The sequence below is a fragment of the Pseudophryne corroboree genome, chromosome 1 (assembly GCF_028390025.1).
Source record: "Pseudophryne corroboree isolate aPseCor3 chromosome 1, aPseCor3.hap2, whole genome shotgun sequence".
Lineage (NCBI taxonomy): Eukaryota > Metazoa > Chordata > Amphibia > Anura > Myobatrachidae > Pseudophryne > Pseudophryne corroboree.
Genome location: NC_086444.1, coordinates 805,505,479 through 805,523,293, shown reverse-complemented (window position 1 = coordinate 805,523,293; position 17,815 = coordinate 805,505,479). Strand labels below are relative to the sequence as shown.

The following is a 17,815-nucleotide window of genomic DNA, read 5'->3' as shown; positions in this document are numbered from 1 at the left end:
ACAACTGTTAGTAGCCACATACACCACATTCTCACGACAGGAGAAAGTGTCAGCGGCTAATGCCATACCAACCCAAAGAAGCCAAGTGCGTCAGGGTGGGCGCCCTGTGGAGCCCAGTGTACCTCACAGAAAAAGATTTAACAACGGTAAGTTCTTACTATAAGTCTCGTTTTCTGCTGCGGGGTACACTGGGCTCCACAGGGAATGACATTGGGGATGTCCTAAAGCAGTTCCTTATGGGAGGGGACGCACTGCAGCGGGCACAAGAACCCGGTGTCCAAAGGAAGCATCCTGGGAGGCAGAAGTATCGAAGGCATAGAACCTTATGAACATGTTCACTGAGAACCATATAGCCGCCTTGCACAATTGTTCAAGGGTCGCACCACGGCGGGCCGCCCAAGAAGGTCCAACAGACCGAGTAGAATGGGCATTACCTGTGCATAGGCTTGTGCAATCACCATTCTAATCTATCTGGCCAAGGTTTGCTTATTCGCAGGCCAGCCACATTTGTAAAAACCAAACAAAAAAAAAAGGGAATCTGACCTCCTGATGGAGGCAGTCCTCTCCACATACATACGGAGAGCCCTAGCCACATCCAAAGAACACATTCAAAGATCCATTATTCTTATTGTCAACCGACCAGCCTGTACATAAGTATGTGCAATCACCATGCTAATCCATCTGGCCAAGGTCTGCTTGTGAGCAGGCCAGCCACGTTTGTGAAAACCAAATAGTACAAAGAGAGAATCAGACTTCCTGATAGGATTTGTCCTCTTCACATAGATATGGAGAGCCCGTACCACATCCAAAGACCGCTCTTTGGAAGACAATTCAGGAGAGGCAAAGGCCGGAACCACAATCTCCTGATTAAGGTGGAAAGAAGACACCACCTTAGGTAGGTACCCGGGACGTGTTCTAAGAACCGCCTGGTCACGGTGAAAAATCAGATATGGTGACTTACAGGACAAGGCACCCAAATCAGACACCCGTTTGGCAGAGGCAATAGCCAGCAGAAACAACACCTTAAGAGAAAGCCACTTAAGGTCTGCCGATTTCAAGAGGCTCAAACGGAGACCCTTGCAATGCTTCTAGAACCACCGACAAGTCCAAAGGAGCCACAGGCGGGACGTAAGAAGGCTGAATCCACAACACACCCTGAGTGAATGTATGAACATCAGGTAAAGTTGCAATTTTTCTCTGGAACCAAACAGACAAGGCGGAAATATGAACCTTGATGGAGGCCAGGCGAAGGCCCAAGTCCAGGCCCTGTTGTAGAAAGGCCAAAAGTTTGTCCGTACTAAACTTGTAAGCGTCATGATTGTTAGATGTGCACCAAGCAAAGTTAGAATTCCAGACCCTATGATAAATCCGAGCAGAAGTCTGTTTCCGGGCCTTCAACATGGTTTGAATGGCCGCCTCAGAAAATCCTTTGGCCCTTAAGATGGAAGCTTCAAGAGTTACGCCGTCAAAGCCAACCAGGCTAAATCCTCATATACACAGGGGCCCTGAACGAGGAGATCTGGGCCCTGCGGAAGTAGAAGGGGACGCTCTATCGAGAGACACTGAAGGTCTGAAAACCAATGTCGTCTAGTTCACGCTGGAGCGATAAGAAGTAGGATTCCTCCTTCTTGCTTGAACTTCCTTATTACTCTGGGCAGGAGAGACACCGGAGCGAACACGTATGGCAGCCAAAAGTTCCATGGAATTGCCAGTGCGTCCATGAACGCTGCTTGAGGATCCCTTGTCCTTGCTCCGCAAACCGGAACCTTGTGATTGTGTCGAGATGCCATCAGCTCCACATCTGAAGGCCCCACTTGTCCACGAGGAGTTGAAACACTTCTGGATGGAGGCTCCACTCCGGCGTGTACGTCCTGGCGACTGAGAAAGTCCGCTTCCCAGTTTCGAACCCCCGGTATGGCTGGCAGATGGCGTTCCGCCCACTGAAGAATCCGTGATACTTCCCTCATTGCCATGCGGCTTCGAGTGCCGCCTTGATGATTGATGTACGCCACTGTGGTGGCGTTGTCCAACTGTATTTGAACAGGCCTGTTCTGTATTAAATGCTGGGCCAAGTTCAATGAGTTGAACACCGCCCGCAATTCCAGAATGTTTATTTGGAGGAGAGACTCCTCCTTAGTCCACTGACCCTGAAGGGAATGTTGTTCCAACACCGCGCCCCAACCTCTCAGACTGGCATCCGTCCTCAGAAGGACCCAGTTGGAGATCCAGAAGGGACGACCCCTGCTCATTCGTTGGTCCTGAAGCCGCCAGCTCAGTGACAGACGGACCTCCGGATACAAGGAGATCATCTGAGACCTGATCCGGTAAGGCAGGCCATCCCACTTGGCAAGAATCAGCTTCTGCAGAGGGCGGGAATGGAATTGAGCGTACTCCAACATGTTGAAAGCCGACACCATGAGACCTAGCACTTGCATTGCCGAATGTATTGACACTTGCTGACAAGATAGGTAGCATTGAATCCTGTCCTGAAGCTTCAGGATCTTCTCCTGAAACAAGAACAACCACTGGTTGCGAGTGTCCAACAACGCCCCCAGGTGCACCATGCTCTGAGCAGGGACCAGGGAAGATTTCTTCCAGTTGATGAGCCACCCGTGGGCTTGCAGAAACTGGATAGTCAGATCCAGATGGCGTAGGAGAATTTTTGGGGAATTTGCCAGGATCAACAAGCCGTCCAGGTACAGTTGGATCCTGACCCCTTGATGGCGGAGTACAGCCGTCATTACCGCCATGACCTTGGTGAAGACTCGCGGAGCTGTGGTCAAACCAAAAGGTATCGCCCAAAATTGGTAATGGAGGTTGCCAACCGCAAACCTCAGGTACTGCTGATGCGACACTGCAATGGGAATATGCAGGTAAGCATCCTGTATGCCCAGGGAGACCATATAATCCCCAGTTTCCAAGGCCAGAACAATAGAGCTTAGAGTTTCCATACAAAACTTGGAGACTCACAAATTTGTTCAAGGACTTGAAGTTGAGAATGGGCCAGGAGGACCCATTTGGTTTCAGGACTAGGAACAGCGGTGAATAGTACCCCTTGCCTCTCTGAGCCAGAGGCACCTGTACTACCACTCCTGTGTCCAGGAGGGACTGTACCACTGAATGAAGAGTTTTTGACTTCACCTGATCCGAAGAGACGTCTGTCAGGCAAAATCGATGAGGGGGACGATTCTTGAAGGATACGGCGTAACCTCGAGTGACGACTTCCCATACTCAGGCATCAGAAGTAGTCCTCAACCATTCCTGGGTATACCCTAGAAGTCGGCCCCCCACCCTGGAATTCCCCAGAGGGAGGCTCGCCCCATCATGCGGCAGGCTTGTTAGTTTTGGAAGCAGGCTGATGGACAGCCCAAGCCCGTTTGGGTTTGGGCTTTTTGGGTTTGGAAGTGCGAACCTGTTTCGGGTACGCCTGACCTTTTGCTTTCCCTGAAGGATGAAAGGGAGTACTCTTAGCCTTCAGCACCGAAGGAGCAGTACTAAGGCAGGCATGCTGTTTTAGCAGAAGCTAAGTCAGCCACTATCTTGAGGTCTTCTCCGAAAAGAATGTCTCCCTTAAAAGGGAGTACCTCCAGGGTTTTCTTAGAGTCCAGATCCACAGACCAGGACCGTAACCAGAGAATCCGGCGAGCAAAAATGGACGTAGTAGAAGCCTTGGCCGCCAGAATACCGGAATCCGAAGCCGCCTCCTTAATGTAATGAGAAGTTGTGACAATATAAGACAGACATTGTGTAGCATGAGCAGAAGCGTTGGAAGGCAACTCCGCCTCCATCTCCTGAGCCCACGCTTCAACAGCCTCTGCAGCCCATGTCGCTGCAATGGTGGGCCTATGCGCAGCACCAATTAGGGTGAAAATTGCCTTTAAACAACCCTCCACAAGCTTATCCGTCGGTTCTTTCAGAAAAGCGACGGCAGTTACCGGCAGAGCTGAGGATACCACCAGCCGTGCCACCTGCAAATCCACTGGCGGGGTTCTTTCCCAATTTTTACTTAGCTCCGCTGCGAGGGGGTAGAGAGCCAGCATCTTCTAGTGAGGCGTGAATTTCTTCCCTGGATTTTCCCAGGACTCCTGACGTATGTCAACTAAATGGTCAGAATGAGGTAAAACTTGTTTAACCACTTTCTGACGTTTAAACCTGTCCGGTTTCTTAGGGGCAACATCAGGCTCCGGGTCATCAGTAATTTGAAGAATGGTCCTGATATCCTCCAACAAGTCAGGAACAACCACCTGTGAAACTGATTCCCGATCAGAATGTGTGGGGTCAGTATAAACGCCATCCTCCTCAGACGAGGTGTCTGGGATGTTGGTGGATTGTGGGGAAGTAATGGCCCGGTTAGTGGACCTCTTCGTCTTAAGGGCCCGGCGCATTTAGTGATCCGCCGCCGAGCTGCCCGACGGCAGATACGGCCAACGGGAGACCGGGAGGGGCAGTGACGGGGGGAGTGAAGTTTCTTCACTCACCCCGTCACCCGGCTCTATAGAAGTGCAGGCAAATATGGACTGCATGCACAGGCGACGGGGTACCAGCGATGAACGAGCGCGGGGCCGCGCATTGTTCATCGCTGGAGCCTCCACACTCAAAGATATGAACGGTATCTCGTTCATTAATGAAAGAGATCGTTCATATCTTTGAGTATTATCGACCAGTGTGTAGGGCCTATTAGGCGGGTGAGGGTTAGACTTCTGAGTAGTCAGTGATTGGTTCAATTGCTGTAACTGAGCAGACAGTTGATCTGCCCATGGCGGGTTAACCGCGGGGACCATAAATGGTTGTACCGGCACAGGAGGTCCCATAGGGGGCGTTAGTCTAGTTACCAGTGTATTCAATAGCGTGGAGAAGGTATCCCAAGGTGGGTCATTCTGAACTCCCGTTGCTACAGTCCCACTTGGGGGTAGGGATCCCCCAGAACCTGAACCCTCAGCTGCTATGTTTTACTCAAATGTGTCTGCAGCGTCACCACCACGCAACGTGGGATCAGGCCCAGCACCATTGCCCTTTGTAGCTGACATATCCGAAAGCTCAGTGCAAGGCAACACAGTACAATATCAGCAGCACAATACCTGACAAGAACCCCCTGTGCAGTGTATCATCACAAACAGGGAATTTAAGAGGTATATGGTGACTAAAAATCACAGAGAAAAATACACACCGAGTATATCCTGTGAACTACCTATATTAAATTATAAACCTGACGCACTTAGCCCCCTCAGGTTATAGAATATACGGATAGCAATCTGAGTGAGATACACGAAATGGAGGTCACACAGCAGCTATATGCACACACACATAGTCACATTGGGGGTCATTCCGAGTTGTTCGCTTGGTAAATTTCTTCGCATCGCAGCGATTTTCCGCTTAGTGCGCATGCGCAATGTTCGCACTGCGACTGCGCCAAGTAAATTTGCTATACGGTTAGGTATTTTACTCACGGCTTTTTCTTCGTTCAGGCGATCGGAGTGTGATTGACAGGAAGTGGGTGTTTCTGGGCGGAAACTGTCCGTTTTATGGGAGTGTGTGAAAAAACGCTGCCGTTTCTGGGAAAAACGCGGGAGTGGCTGGAGAAACGGAGGAGTGTCTGGGCGAACGCTGGGTGTGTTTGTGACGTCAAACCAGGAACGACAAGCACTGAACTGATCGCACTGGCAGAGTAAGTCTCGAGTTACTCAGAAACTGCACAGAGATGAATTTTCGCAATATTGCGAATCTTTCGTTCGCAATTTTACTATGCTAAGATTCACTCCCAGTAGGCGGCGGCTTAGCGTGTGCAATGCTGCTAAAAACAGCTTGCGAGCGAACAACTCGGAATGACCCCCATTGTACAATGCAGAAATTATGACATGCAATAAAACTGCACTGGGCTAGCAATACAGAGTAGTACTATGTATAGCTATACACTCAATAGATATAACAATGCACAGTAAAGACTGGATGTATATCACAGGGTACTTGTACTATATAACCCTGACTAAATGCACTCTTTCTTAACTAACACTGTCAGCAGACGTAGAATTTTTAAGTGTCCTGTAAAATGCACAGCGATGACATGCAGGCGGCTTTACAGAGGAGGATTTGCCCAAACAGTCCCATGATCAGCTCAGCTTGTCCTAATGGCGCCCAAACGCTGACAGGGAGTGAGGGAGAGAGAGATATGCAGCTCCAGGGTGGGAACATTTACTCTAAATGGCGCCCTGGGGCTGGGGCTACAGGTCAAAGCCTTATCCCCCTACTGGACTTCACCTGGTACTGTGGGCTTATATAAATGGTTTATGAGAGAAAACCGACCTGTGCCCTTGCCCTGGTGGTCTAGTGGGGTCCCTGTACTACCACAGTGTCCACGCCAGCGCGCGCGGCCCACCTCCCACTGGCCGCGCGGGATCGCGATTTACAGCGGGTCCCGCCGGGGGGACCCAGTTACCTCCTCCCTTAGTGCGGCCACGCGATCCAGGAGAACAGCGGTCGTGTGTGTGACTAACTGGAAGAAAACCGGAGCCTCCGCTGTAAGTACCCGGCAACCGGGGCGCAGGAGTATACAGCGCCGCTGGGGGAGGTGATGGAACTGAAGCAGGAGATGTCTGACTGACAGTGTCTCTGCTGCAGCCCTTGAAGTCTTCATTTTTCTTAAAAGCTTCTCAGGGCTGCTCGAGCAGCCCACCTGTTGTATGCCTGCTTACTGCATGGCACCAACTACAAAACTGAGTTCCTGTGCACGGAGGTGGGGTTATAGAGGAGGCGGCGCTATGCATTCTGGGAAGAAGGTCAAAGCTTTGAGCCTGTTGGTGCCTCGGATCAAGATCCTACTCTACACCCCAATGTCATTCCCTGTGGATCCCAGTGTACCCCGCAGCAGAAAGACTTTTTTATTTTTTTCAATCCATTAAGTCTTGTATCTGCCTGGATTGTTTAGAGCAGGCATTCCCAACCACGGTCCTCAAGGCACACCAACAGTGCAGGTTTTAGTGATATCCAGGCTGCAGCACAGATGGTTAAATCAAAATAACTGAGCTACTAATTAAGTCACCTGTGCTGAAGCCTGGATATCACTAAAACCTGCACTGTTAGTGTGCCTCGAGGACCGTGGTTGGGAATGCCTGGTTTAGAGCCATGATAATCACTGTCAGTACAATCTTCACAGAACTTCACATTTTACACAGAAGAAAATATTTTGTCACAGGCAGCACATTGAATATCCTTATCCTTCTTACACGATCTCCTCTTAAGTGGAGACACACTACATTCGTAACAAAAAAAAATATCTACCCTAACCAACCTTAATACTAAATAATATCATGCCCTCTATGAGGACTTGCCTCTTTTGGGCAATAGGAAGCTTTTGGGGAGAAGGCTCCTTTTTCCATGCTGCTAGTAAGCACAAGAACCTGGCCAGACAAAACCGAGGAGAATTGCTGAATACTCCGCTCCAGCGCTGTTTTTAAAACCCCTTGTAACATAGAGGTGGCGGGCACATGCGCAGATCGTCCCGCTAAATACACTGGGATGTCTGCTACACAGCACTTTCGGCCGCCGCCTCCAGACTCCAGTGCTTGCGCCCGCCAGCTGCCACATCCCCTTCTTCTACCTGCCTATCTGTACTTCCAGTCATAGGTGTGCGCAGGGGGGGTGCCTGGTGCGCACAGGCACCCCCTAATGTCTGGAACCCCGATCTCACATGGCTGATGCAGCGATCCCCTGATGCAACATCCCCTCTGCGCTGCACCCTGTCAGGACTGCATTACTGACCGGACGCCTGGGTTAATGAAAGGTGCCACTGCCACCGGCTTTCAAACTCCCGGCTCCACCTCCATGTATAAAAACAGTGTGATGTGACGTGATTACGTCATGCTGCTCGCACGCCCACCCGTCACACGCCCACCTCTTTCCTTCAATGCTATGCCAATGCCAGCCACTGATGAAGAGCAGCATGCAGCCAGCGTTCCCCTTAGGAAGACAAATTCAATACTGGCAGGCGGTCGGCAGCAGCATTGACACGTCACTCGTTTTTCCAGCAGCAGCAGTACTAGTCTGCGACTGTCAGTGTCAGTGAGTGACTGACTTGTAAGTAAGCTGCTGCAGCTTGCAGGGGAAAGAGAGGGGGAGCCAGACCAGGCTGAGGAGGAGCAGTGTAATTGCAGTGAGTGCCATCAGGGGTGTTTGGGGCACACCACAACATCTGACAATGTATCTGCTTTATTAGGATTGCTACAAGGGTGGATATTTTATATTGCGTTGACCGTCAATAGATGGTGCTAGACACGCCCAAAAGGCGGTGCTAGACACACCCCTCCGACGGTGCACCCTCTAATTAAATGTGCTGTGCACGCCTATGCTTCCAGTCCCGGACTTCTGCTACTCGGTGCGGCGGCTATATGGCCCAACAAAAGCAGTGGCTACCCAGAGCAGCAATGAGAGAGCCCTGCGATGTTACCAGCGAACAGACACCATGGGGTAAATTTACTAAGATTCGTAATTTCCAGAATCATGTCCAAGTTCAATCACGAATGACATCGACAGTGTAAAATTGCAACTTTTTGAATTGATTACGACTAATTTACTAAGCTGTCGTATTCGTATTTTTCGTTTCTTCCGATGTCGATGTCATTCGTGCTTTTCTGCTGTAGATTGCGGCCGCGTTTGCTGTTTCGCGGCCGCGTTTATGGGTTTTTTTACGACTGCGTCACATGTCTGTTACGGCAGTGATTTAGAAATTGCTGCCGCGTTTTAGTCCTAAGTTTCGTTTTCGTCACGCGGCCGTGATTGGTTGTATTCGTGAAGGAGGAGTGTCTGTGCATATTACTATAAAACCGCCCCAAACACACCGCACCTCGTGGGTTTAGCTAGTGGAGAGGAGAGAGGAAGGTGTATTTGGAGTTGGTGAGTTTGGTGGAGTTTTTGGTGGATTTGGAGAGGAGTTTGGTGATTGTTGAGTGCTGTACTGTGTGTGTAAGTAGTCTTGTCATATTTGTAGTATTGTTTTTTCACAGTTTGTCTACTTTTTTGTCCTTGTTTTTTTTTTACAGTCTTTTGTCATTGTTTGTGAGTGAGTGAGTGAGCGTGTGTGTTGGCTGTGTGGTGTGTAGTAGTAGGAGTAGTGGAGGAGTGTGTTTTGTGTTTTGATTTTTCAGTGTTTTTTGTTGTTTGTCATGTCAGACTCAGAGGTCAGTGTGGTGGCGGAGGTTAGTGAGGTGGAGGCTGGTAGTGAGGTGGAGGCTGGTAGTGAGGTGGAGGCTGTTAGTGAGGTGGAGGGGGGTAGTGAGAGGGAGGAGGTTAGTGAGGAGGAGGAGGAGGGGGTGCCTGTTGCTGTATTTTCCAGTGATAGTGATGGTGTTGTGGCTCCGCAGCCACGCACCACTACCAAGACTGGCAGGAATATAAAGTTCAGCTATGCTGAAAACATGGCTTTGGTGCGTGAGCTGATGAAGCACCATCGCCAATTGTTTGGTCAGGATGCTGGCAAGGTGTCCTCCCGCAGGAAGTCTGTCCTGTGGGGGCAAGTAATACTTGCCGTGAATAGTGAGGGTGTGGTGAGGCGGACTGAGGACACGTGCCGCAAGAGGTTTTATGATATAAAGCGGCGTGTCAAGGCCAAGATGGCCAAAGAGGCCAAATCTGCAAGAAAAACCGGAGGTGGCCCCCCTTTCCGGGCCACCTATCGGGACTGGGAGGAGCCTGTGCGGGCATTGATTCCTGCCGAAGTAGTGTCTGCTACTCATGTCCGGGATTCGGACCGACCCACGCAGGATGGTAAGTTTGATGTGTTATATTTTTATTTAAATGTCCTCTAAATGTTGTAAATGTCATTTTTAAAGGGTAAAGGATGCATAAATTGTGTTTCACATATTGCAGGCCTATGCACCCCTAAGGTGTGTTTGTGTTTAGAATGTGCTTTTTTCACCTTGCATTGGCTGTTTGTTAAATTTAATATTGTGCAAAAACATGTGCAATGGCTTTTTAATTTTTAAAAAAAAAAAGATTTTTTTTTTGACGATATTGCTTGGACATCTGTGTTGTCTGCTTATTTTAAAAAGATTTTTGTATTTATTTACTTCTGAAAAACGGTGCAATTATTTCAACATTAAATTTGTGAAACATTTGCAAGTAGTAAATCTCTGCAATATCTGAGGCATAATTCTAAAATGTAACAGATTTATTGTGTGCAACATCATGTACATTTGGATATACACCACAAAATAATGAAGCTTGAAGCTCTTAATCAGAAATTATTTGTTTATCCAATACCTAATAGATGGTTACAGTACAATAAGGCTTTGCAGGGGTATTTTTTACACAAAGCATGGTAATAATGTTTGGTACACTTTTTCAACAGTCCCACAGACCAGCCGGCCAGACAGGCCTCAGACAAGTCAGGATGAGGCTGGGATTGCAGGTAAGACTTCAGTGTAGTCACATATTCTGCAAACACATAGAAGTACAAAATATTAATGTTTATATTTTCACATAGGTTCTGCTTCTGGAAGCCGACCTCCTGTAAGGCGCCCATCACAGGGCTTGGGCCACTTACCCAGGAGGCCAAGTAAGACACGGCGTCTTGGCTCGGAATCTGCGGCTCCATCATCCCCACCCAGGCGACGACTTTCGGCAGTGTCACCCCAGCCACCACTGGCACTATTGGCGAGTTCGCAGAGTGATGAGCCCCGATCCCCTCAGTTATCTGGTGAGTAAAAACAGAAATTAAACACATAGGCAATAATATACACAGTACAGTTAATATGTTGTTAGTTGTTTTTGAGATTACATGTTTTCCAGAACAAGCAATGTGATGTTACGTCTTCAATTGCTAAAGGTGACAAAAAATAATTTAATAAGGTCTTAGTGGATGTTCTCGACAACATCATTTTTAATAAATATCAGAATTTTTTTTAAATTTGGCCCACACACGTGCACATTTAAATAAAATAACAATAAAATTCCAAAAAAAAAACAGCATCCACAACATTATAGTGTTCACACATCTCCCCTGTCCAGTATGTAGATGGCTTACTTGCTCCGCTCCTCTGGACTATCCAGGTAAGTAGTCTATATCGTGGTCAGGGGAGGGAATCTAACAGTGTAATGCTGTGGAGGGGAGTTAGTTAGGTGAGGATTATGCAAATCTGTCTATGTGGCCGCCTGTGTTGGTATATATGTTTTTGAGCATAAAAAACATTATAAGTTTATAAAATCAACGCCAAAAAGTTAAAAAATGGAGTATTATGAATGTAGTAATGTGTAGAAGTAGCCTTGCAAAAAATTTACAAATAAACATTGCATGTTGGCCACCCCATACAGAGCCCAGCTTGATGGCCGACGTGGACCAGCAGGGACAAGACCAACAGGCAACCATCACACTGCAACTTACACCTGTTGACCCAAGCCAGCCAATACAGCTGCAGGATATCCCCCAAGCCTCCATCAGTCCACAACTGGCACAAGCTCCGCCCCCAAGCCAAATACCAGATGATTTTTGGGCCAGTTGGACAAGCCAACAGGCCCAAAGCAATGCCAGCCTGACCGCACATACACAACACCTTGCCAGTCTGCCCCATCATCTACCGCGTATTAGTCGCAACTCGGGCAGACTGATTGTACAAGTAGGGCGAATGGCAACCTCAATGGAGCAAATAAGGGCTGACAACAGCCAAATGCTTGCTCATTTATCGCGCATCATAGATGAGCAACAGCGCCATCAGCAGGCACTCGTTCAGCTCATTCAGCACAACCAAGTGGTGAATGAGTCGTTATCCAGGATTGTAGCCAGCCACACTGCAACCAACACTCAGCTGATTGCAAGCCTTAATAATTTGAGCAGCAATATTTCATTGATGGGAGCTCACCAAGTAACCTCCAGCTCGGGGACCACGACCCCTATCCAAACGCCAGTAACCTCCCCTGTTCGGCGTTCCTCCAGAGCACGTGCCAGTGAGCCAGCACAAAGCTCAGCACCCAGCACACACAAGCGGAAAAAATAAACCCAATGTGATTGGCAAAATAAAAATTTGTATTTGACAAACACACAACTTCCTGTGTCCGTCTCAAACATTGTCGAAGCTGCTCTGTATGTATGTATGTTTTTCATGGGTAATGACTGAAAATGTATTTTTAGCATAAACTAAGTACAATGGACACACCACTATAAACTACAAACAGTAAGTAACAAAACACACAATAGAAAGTAGTGCAAAGTGTTTAGTCAAGGATAATTACAGCCTACTAAAACTGACCTGAAAAATAGCGCAGGATCACTTCTTGCCGTACCTGCCTCCCTACATATGTACTCACACTGTCACCAGATGGGTCTAACTCCTCTGCTTGCCGACTGCTTTCTCCCTCATCATGTGCCAGATGTTGGGTTAAACACAGATTATGGAGAAAACAGCAGCAGAACACAATTCTAGTCACCTTTGAGGGACTATACAACAAAAGGCCTGCAGATTTATCCAGACACCGAAACCGTGACTTCAGCACACCAAAACATCTTTCTATCACATTCCGCGTAGCCTTATGTGCATGATTGTAACTGTGTTCAGCAGGAGAATCAGGTTGGGACAATGGAGTAAGGAGCCAAGAGTAGCAGCCGTAACCCCCATCACCTGAAAAACAGATATAGTCCACATTAGTACATATGTTAGATTATTCTTTCACCTAATCATAACTTGAGTTTGTGGATAAAAGACATACACACAAAACATTTTAAACATACCCAACAGCCAGCCATCAGGCATTTGTCCGTCCTCAAATTTATCGAAGAGCGATGACTGACTGAGGATGAAGGAGTCATGGCAGCCACCAGGGTAACCTGCAACAACACTCATAATTTTTAAGTTTGCATCACAGACCACCTGGACATTAGTTGATTGGGACAGATGTCTATTAGTATATATATATTGGCGGCCCTTAGGTGATCTCAGCTGAACGTGTGTGCAATCTATGGCCCCCAGCACATTGGGCATGCCAGCAAGCTCATAGAAAGCTACCCTGACAGCACTCCACTCCGACTCCTCGGTAGGAAAGCAGACTGAGGCATTAATGTGTGGCTCCAACACATCCAAAACCTGAGTGGACATTAAAGAAGCTAAGGTGAGTGTCATGTTAGGTATTCTCTACAATACTGTGTTGTTTGAACTTACAGAAGCAACACTTAGACATAACCGCCTATGTATTTTTAGACTCACCTGCATCAAATATCTGGAAAAGGTGGGCTGTGAGATACCAATGACGTCGCCTGCCACAGCCTGGAAGCTCCCAGTAGCCATAAAGTGTAACACAGCCAGGAGTTTGTGTAGGCCTGAGACAGAGCGAGAGCGTGCTGTCTCAGGGTCTATGCCCAGTTTGACAAGGTCATACAGGTGGAAAATGTTGTTTCTATTTAGGCGGAACATCTGTATGACCCTATCATCGGACAATGCATTTAAGTTTAAACGCCCTCTAAAAAAACGAGGCTGGCGCAGCCTCCGCGGTACCTGGACAACCTGTTGACCATGTTCACTTACCTGGGCCTGATTCCTGGAAGCCTCATGGAGCAGTCTAAGGTATCCCACAGCAAACAAAAAATCATTGCCACACACCACAGCCGCCATTTCAGAGTGAGAGAAGTTCAAAATGTGCCTGGAACACTTTTATAGGGCCAAACATTCAGGTGTGAGTAATGGATAATTGAGTACACATGTAAACACGCTTTTCAAATGCTGGCGCGTTTTTTTTTAGGAAAAAATTACGATTTGTAATTTTTCGCGGCCGCGAATGCATTTTCACGGCAGCAATTACAATTACGAATGGTTAGTAAATGACCGAGATTCATATCTAAACAGGCGTAATTTGACCGATGGTGTATTCATTCGTAATTTTTTACTTGGACTTGCAAAAAATTACGAATGCCCTCATCTCTGCCGTGATTAGTGTTTAGTAAATTACCGAGATGACACTTTGAAGAAAAAACGGCATCTCGGTCAAAATCGGGAGCTTAGTAAATTTCCCCCCATGGGTGGGATGTACTAAGCTCTACTGCTGCGCTAATTGCATTCTCACCACTCTGTTGACATCTCTATAGTAACATTTCCCCTCCCAGCACTGCCATTCTGTTCCCTCTACCGGCAATCACCGGTATGAACTAACAGAAGTATCGCTGCTCCTCCATTGCGGCCACTCAGCGTTGTGTATGCTGCGCTCGGCACTCCATACATACTCTCCTGCGCATGTCTTAGGATCCCGTCATGTGCATGCTGAGCTCTGAGTGTCTGCAGCGGTGTGCATGCGCAGGAGGGTATCTATGGAGAACCGAGCGCAGCATACACAACACTGAGTGGCAGCAACGGAGGAGCAGCAATACTTCTGTTAGTTCATACCGGCGATTGCCAGTAGAGAAAACAACGGGACAGAATGGCAGCGCTGGGAGGGGAGGAGAAATGTTACTATGGATATGTCAACAGAGCGGTGAGAAGGCAATTAGCGCAGCGGTAGAGCTTAGTACATCCCGCCCAATAAGCTGTAAGCGGGGACTTGCTTGGTCTCCCCTAGCACAACATGCCATCCTTCCCAGGGAGCTACCCTTCTTCAGTACGGCTGTGTAAATACTGTGTAGTCCATTAAGGTACACAGTAAGCGCTAGGTAGTTGTATTGTATTATATCTACCTCAGTAAGCGCTGTGTGTGGGTTGGCTCCAATCTCTGTAGCATACTTGGGGGGGGGGGAACTGTGTTTGACATTTCCCTGTGTGTGTGTGGGTGATTGTTGTCTCACATAGCCATGTCTAGGGACTCTGTGTCATATGCTGCAGAGGATGTTTCCTCTCAGGAGGAATCCATTCCATGTACACAGGAATGCAATGTCTTGTCTCAGATCCCAATTAATGAGCCTGAGTGGTTGTCCTCTATTAAGAGGGATGATCTCTCAGATCTTGACCAGGGTAGCTCATACTGATACTGAAACTCAGGTGTTGAAGAACTCTATGGCAGTTTGGTCAGGTTTTGTTCCTATTCCTGCAAAAGGGTGGTCTTCAGTTTGCCGGCTGTCGGGATCCCGGCGCGTAGTATACCAGCGCCGGAATCCCGACAGCTGGCATACTGACACTTTTTCTCCCTCTTGGGGGTCCACGCCCCCCCCCCTGGATGGAGAATAAATAGCGCGCCACCGTGCCCACAGCATGGCGAGCGCAGCGAGCCCGCAAGGGGCTCTTTTGCACACGCCACGCGGTCAGGATTCCGGCACCGGTATGCTGGTAGACGGGAGCCCAGCCACCGGCATACCATACTACACCCCTGCAAAGTCCCCTAGTATGTTCCCACAGAAACGTGCACTTGCCCAGATTATGCAAGATGACATACCGACTCTGATACAGCAGACCGTGATGTGGACGTGCTGAGGGGGGCGGCATCCCTTGCAAAGGGGGTGCAGCTCATGATTGAGGCCATTAGGGATGTGTTAAACATTAGTGACACGCCACCTGAGCAGGCTGAGGAGGCTTACTTCACTGACAATAAGAAAGCCTCGCTAACCTTCCCTGCATCAAAAGAATTAAACGCTATATTTGAAAAATCCTGGGAAGACCCGGAGAAAAAATTCCAGATCCCAAAAAGGGTTCTGGTTGCTTTTCCCTTCCCTGAGGAGGATAGGATCTACCGCGTTAAAAGAACTGGCTGATCGTAAGATTGACACCGCTTAAATCCATATACACTGCTTCAGGAGTGGCGTTAAGGCCCACTATTGCCTGTGCATGGATTTCTAAAGCCATAGTAAAGTGGTCAGGCACATTACTATAGGATTTGGATACAATGGATAGAAGTGACATTGAATTGTTTTTCCGTAACATACAGGATTCTGCGGGGTGGAAGGACCTGGGTACGCTGACTGCACGGATATCTTCCATGTCGGTCTCAGCTCACAGGGGACTCTGGCTACGCCAATGGTCTGCAGATGCGGAATCCAGGAGAAGTGTGGAGAACCTACCCTACACAGGTCAGGCTCTTTTTGGGGAAGCGTTGGATGCGTGGATTTCACGGCAACCGCGGGTAAGTCACCTTTCCTTCCCTCTGCTACACCTTCTACGAAGAAACCATTTTCTTCAGCTGTGTCGCAGTCCTTTCAGACCGCTAAGGCAAAAAAGTCCCAGCCTCGTACCACTTTCTTTAGAGGTGGTCGTGCAAAATCCAAAAAGCCTGCGCTCCCAGGACCAGAAACCTTCTGGTGCCTCAAAATCCTCAGCATGATGGTGGACCACACATCCTGGAGGATGGGCTGGTGGGTGCGAGACTCAGACGTTTCAGACACGTCTGGGTGTCGTCCGGCCTGTATCCCTGTGTACAGGATATTGTGTTCCAGGGGTACAGACTGGAGTTTCAAAACCCCCGCCTCACAGATTCTTCAAATCAGGCTTGCCACCTTTGCTGACAGACAGGGCTATCCTACAGGAAGCCATCCTAAAATTGGAAAAGTCACAGGTAATTGTCTCAGTTCCACCTCATAAGCAAAACAAGTGTTATTATTCAAACCTTTTTGTGGTACCGAAACCGGATGGTTCGGTCAGACCAATTTTTAACTTGAAATCGTTGAACCCTTACCTGAGGGTGTTTAAATTCAAAATGGAGTCTCTCAGAGTAGTGATTTCAGGTCTAGATTATGGAGAGTTTCTGGTATCCCTGGATATTAAGGATCCGTACCTCCACATTCCGATTTGGCCGCCACACCAGGCTTATCTCAGATTTGCACTGTTAGACAGTCACTATCAATTTCAGGCACTGCCATTCGGCCTCTCCACAGCACCGAGGGTGTTCACCAAGGTGATGGCGGAGATGATGGTTCTCCTCCGCAGACAGGGGGTGAACATTATCCCATATCTGGACGATCTGCTGATAAAGGCATCGTCCCGGGAGATGTTGTTGCAGTCCATTGTTCTCATGACTCATCTGCTCAGGGAACACTGTTGGATCCTGAACCTTACAAAGTCACATATGGAGCCGACAAGGAGATTGTCTTTTCTGGGGATGATCCTCGACACGGAAGTGCAGAGGGTGTTTCTGCCGGAGGAGAAAACATTGGTGATTCAAACAATGGTCATCAGTGCATTTGCCTTCTGGGGCAGATGGTTGCCTCTTACAAGGCTCTACAGTATGGAAGGTTTTATGCTCGGTCCTTCCAACTGGATCAACTAGACAAATGGTCGGGATCTCACCTACACATGCACCAAAGGATACGTCTGTAAAACCAGGATTTCACTCCTCTGGTGGCTGCAAATGCCTCACCTTCTGGAGGGCCGCAGGTTCGGGATTCAGGACTGGATCCTTCTTACCACGGATGCAAGTCTCCGGTGCTGGGGTGCAGTCACTCAGGGGGAAACCTTCCAGGTAAGATGGTCAAGCCCGGAATCCAGTCTTCAAATAAACATTCTGTAACTAAGAGCCGTCTACAACGGTCTTCTCCAAGCGGCACATCTTCTGCGAGATCGAGCCATTCAAATGTAGTCGGACAATTTTACGATGGTGACCTACATAAACCGACAGGGCGGAAAAAAGAGCAGAGATGCAATGTCAGAGGTAACCAGAATCATCCTCTGGGCAGAAAAGCACGCAGTGGCGCTGTCAGCAATCTTCATTCTGGGAGTAGACAACTGGAAAGCGGACTTCCTCAGGGGACTCCATCTGTAGGTGTTCACGGAGGTAACAGATCTTTGGGCTGTACCTCAAATAGACATGATGGCCTCCCGTTTCAAGAAGCTTCAGAGGTATTGTTCCAGGTCAAGGGACCCGCACGCCCTAGTGACTCCGTGGGTGTTCTCATTCCAAGAGTTCTAAAGCTCATAAAGAGAACAAG

The 17,815-nt window shown here is 48.4% G+C and overlaps 1 protein-coding gene and 2 long non-coding RNA genes across 5 annotated transcripts in view; 1 reads left to right on the top strand and 2 right to left on the bottom strand.

Moving 5' to 3' along the window:
• Positions 1-10,221: 10,221 nt before the first annotated feature.
• Positions 10,222-12,596, bottom strand: LOC134948741 (uncharacterized). Of its 2 annotated transcripts, none has more exons than XR_010183010.1 (3): positions 12,412-12,596; positions 10,535-10,684; positions 10,222-10,425 (listed from the first exon to the last, which is right to left on the bottom strand). It is a non-coding gene; the product is annotated as an uncharacterized LOC134948741 (long non-coding RNA). The 2 variants fall into 2 exon arrangements; XR_010183019.1 differs by lacking the exon at positions 12,412-12,596 and adding an exon at positions 12,234-12,401.
• Positions 10,310-11,994, top strand: LOC134948677 (uncharacterized). The gene is made up of 3 exons (XM_063936859.1): positions 10,310-10,399; positions 10,475-10,687; positions 11,302-11,994. Exon 3 carries the CDS (start codon positions 11,313-11,315, stop codon positions 11,979-11,981), a length of 669 nt encoding a protein of 222 aa, XP_063792929.1. The 5' UTR covers positions 10,310-10,399; positions 10,475-10,687; positions 11,302-11,312; the 3' UTR covers positions 11,982-11,994.
• Positions 12,597-12,716: 120 nt separating the features above from the next.
• Positions 12,717-17,815, bottom strand: part of LOC134910709 (uncharacterized) — a 323,989-nt gene continuing 318,890 nt past the window's right edge. The window contains exon 10 of one of the 2 annotated variants that reach the window (XR_010176274.1): positions 12,717-13,064. This is a non-coding gene — a long non-coding RNA (uncharacterized LOC134910709). The remainder of the gene's footprint in view (positions 13,065-17,815) is intronic. The other variant, XR_010176276.1, reaches the window with a different exon arrangement.

What these genes read in the sequence shown, in the direction of transcription:
- LOC134948677 (XM_063936859.1), top strand. Translation starts at nt 11,313, where the DNA reads ATGGCCGACGTGGACCAGCAGGGACAAGACCAACAGGCAACCATCACA.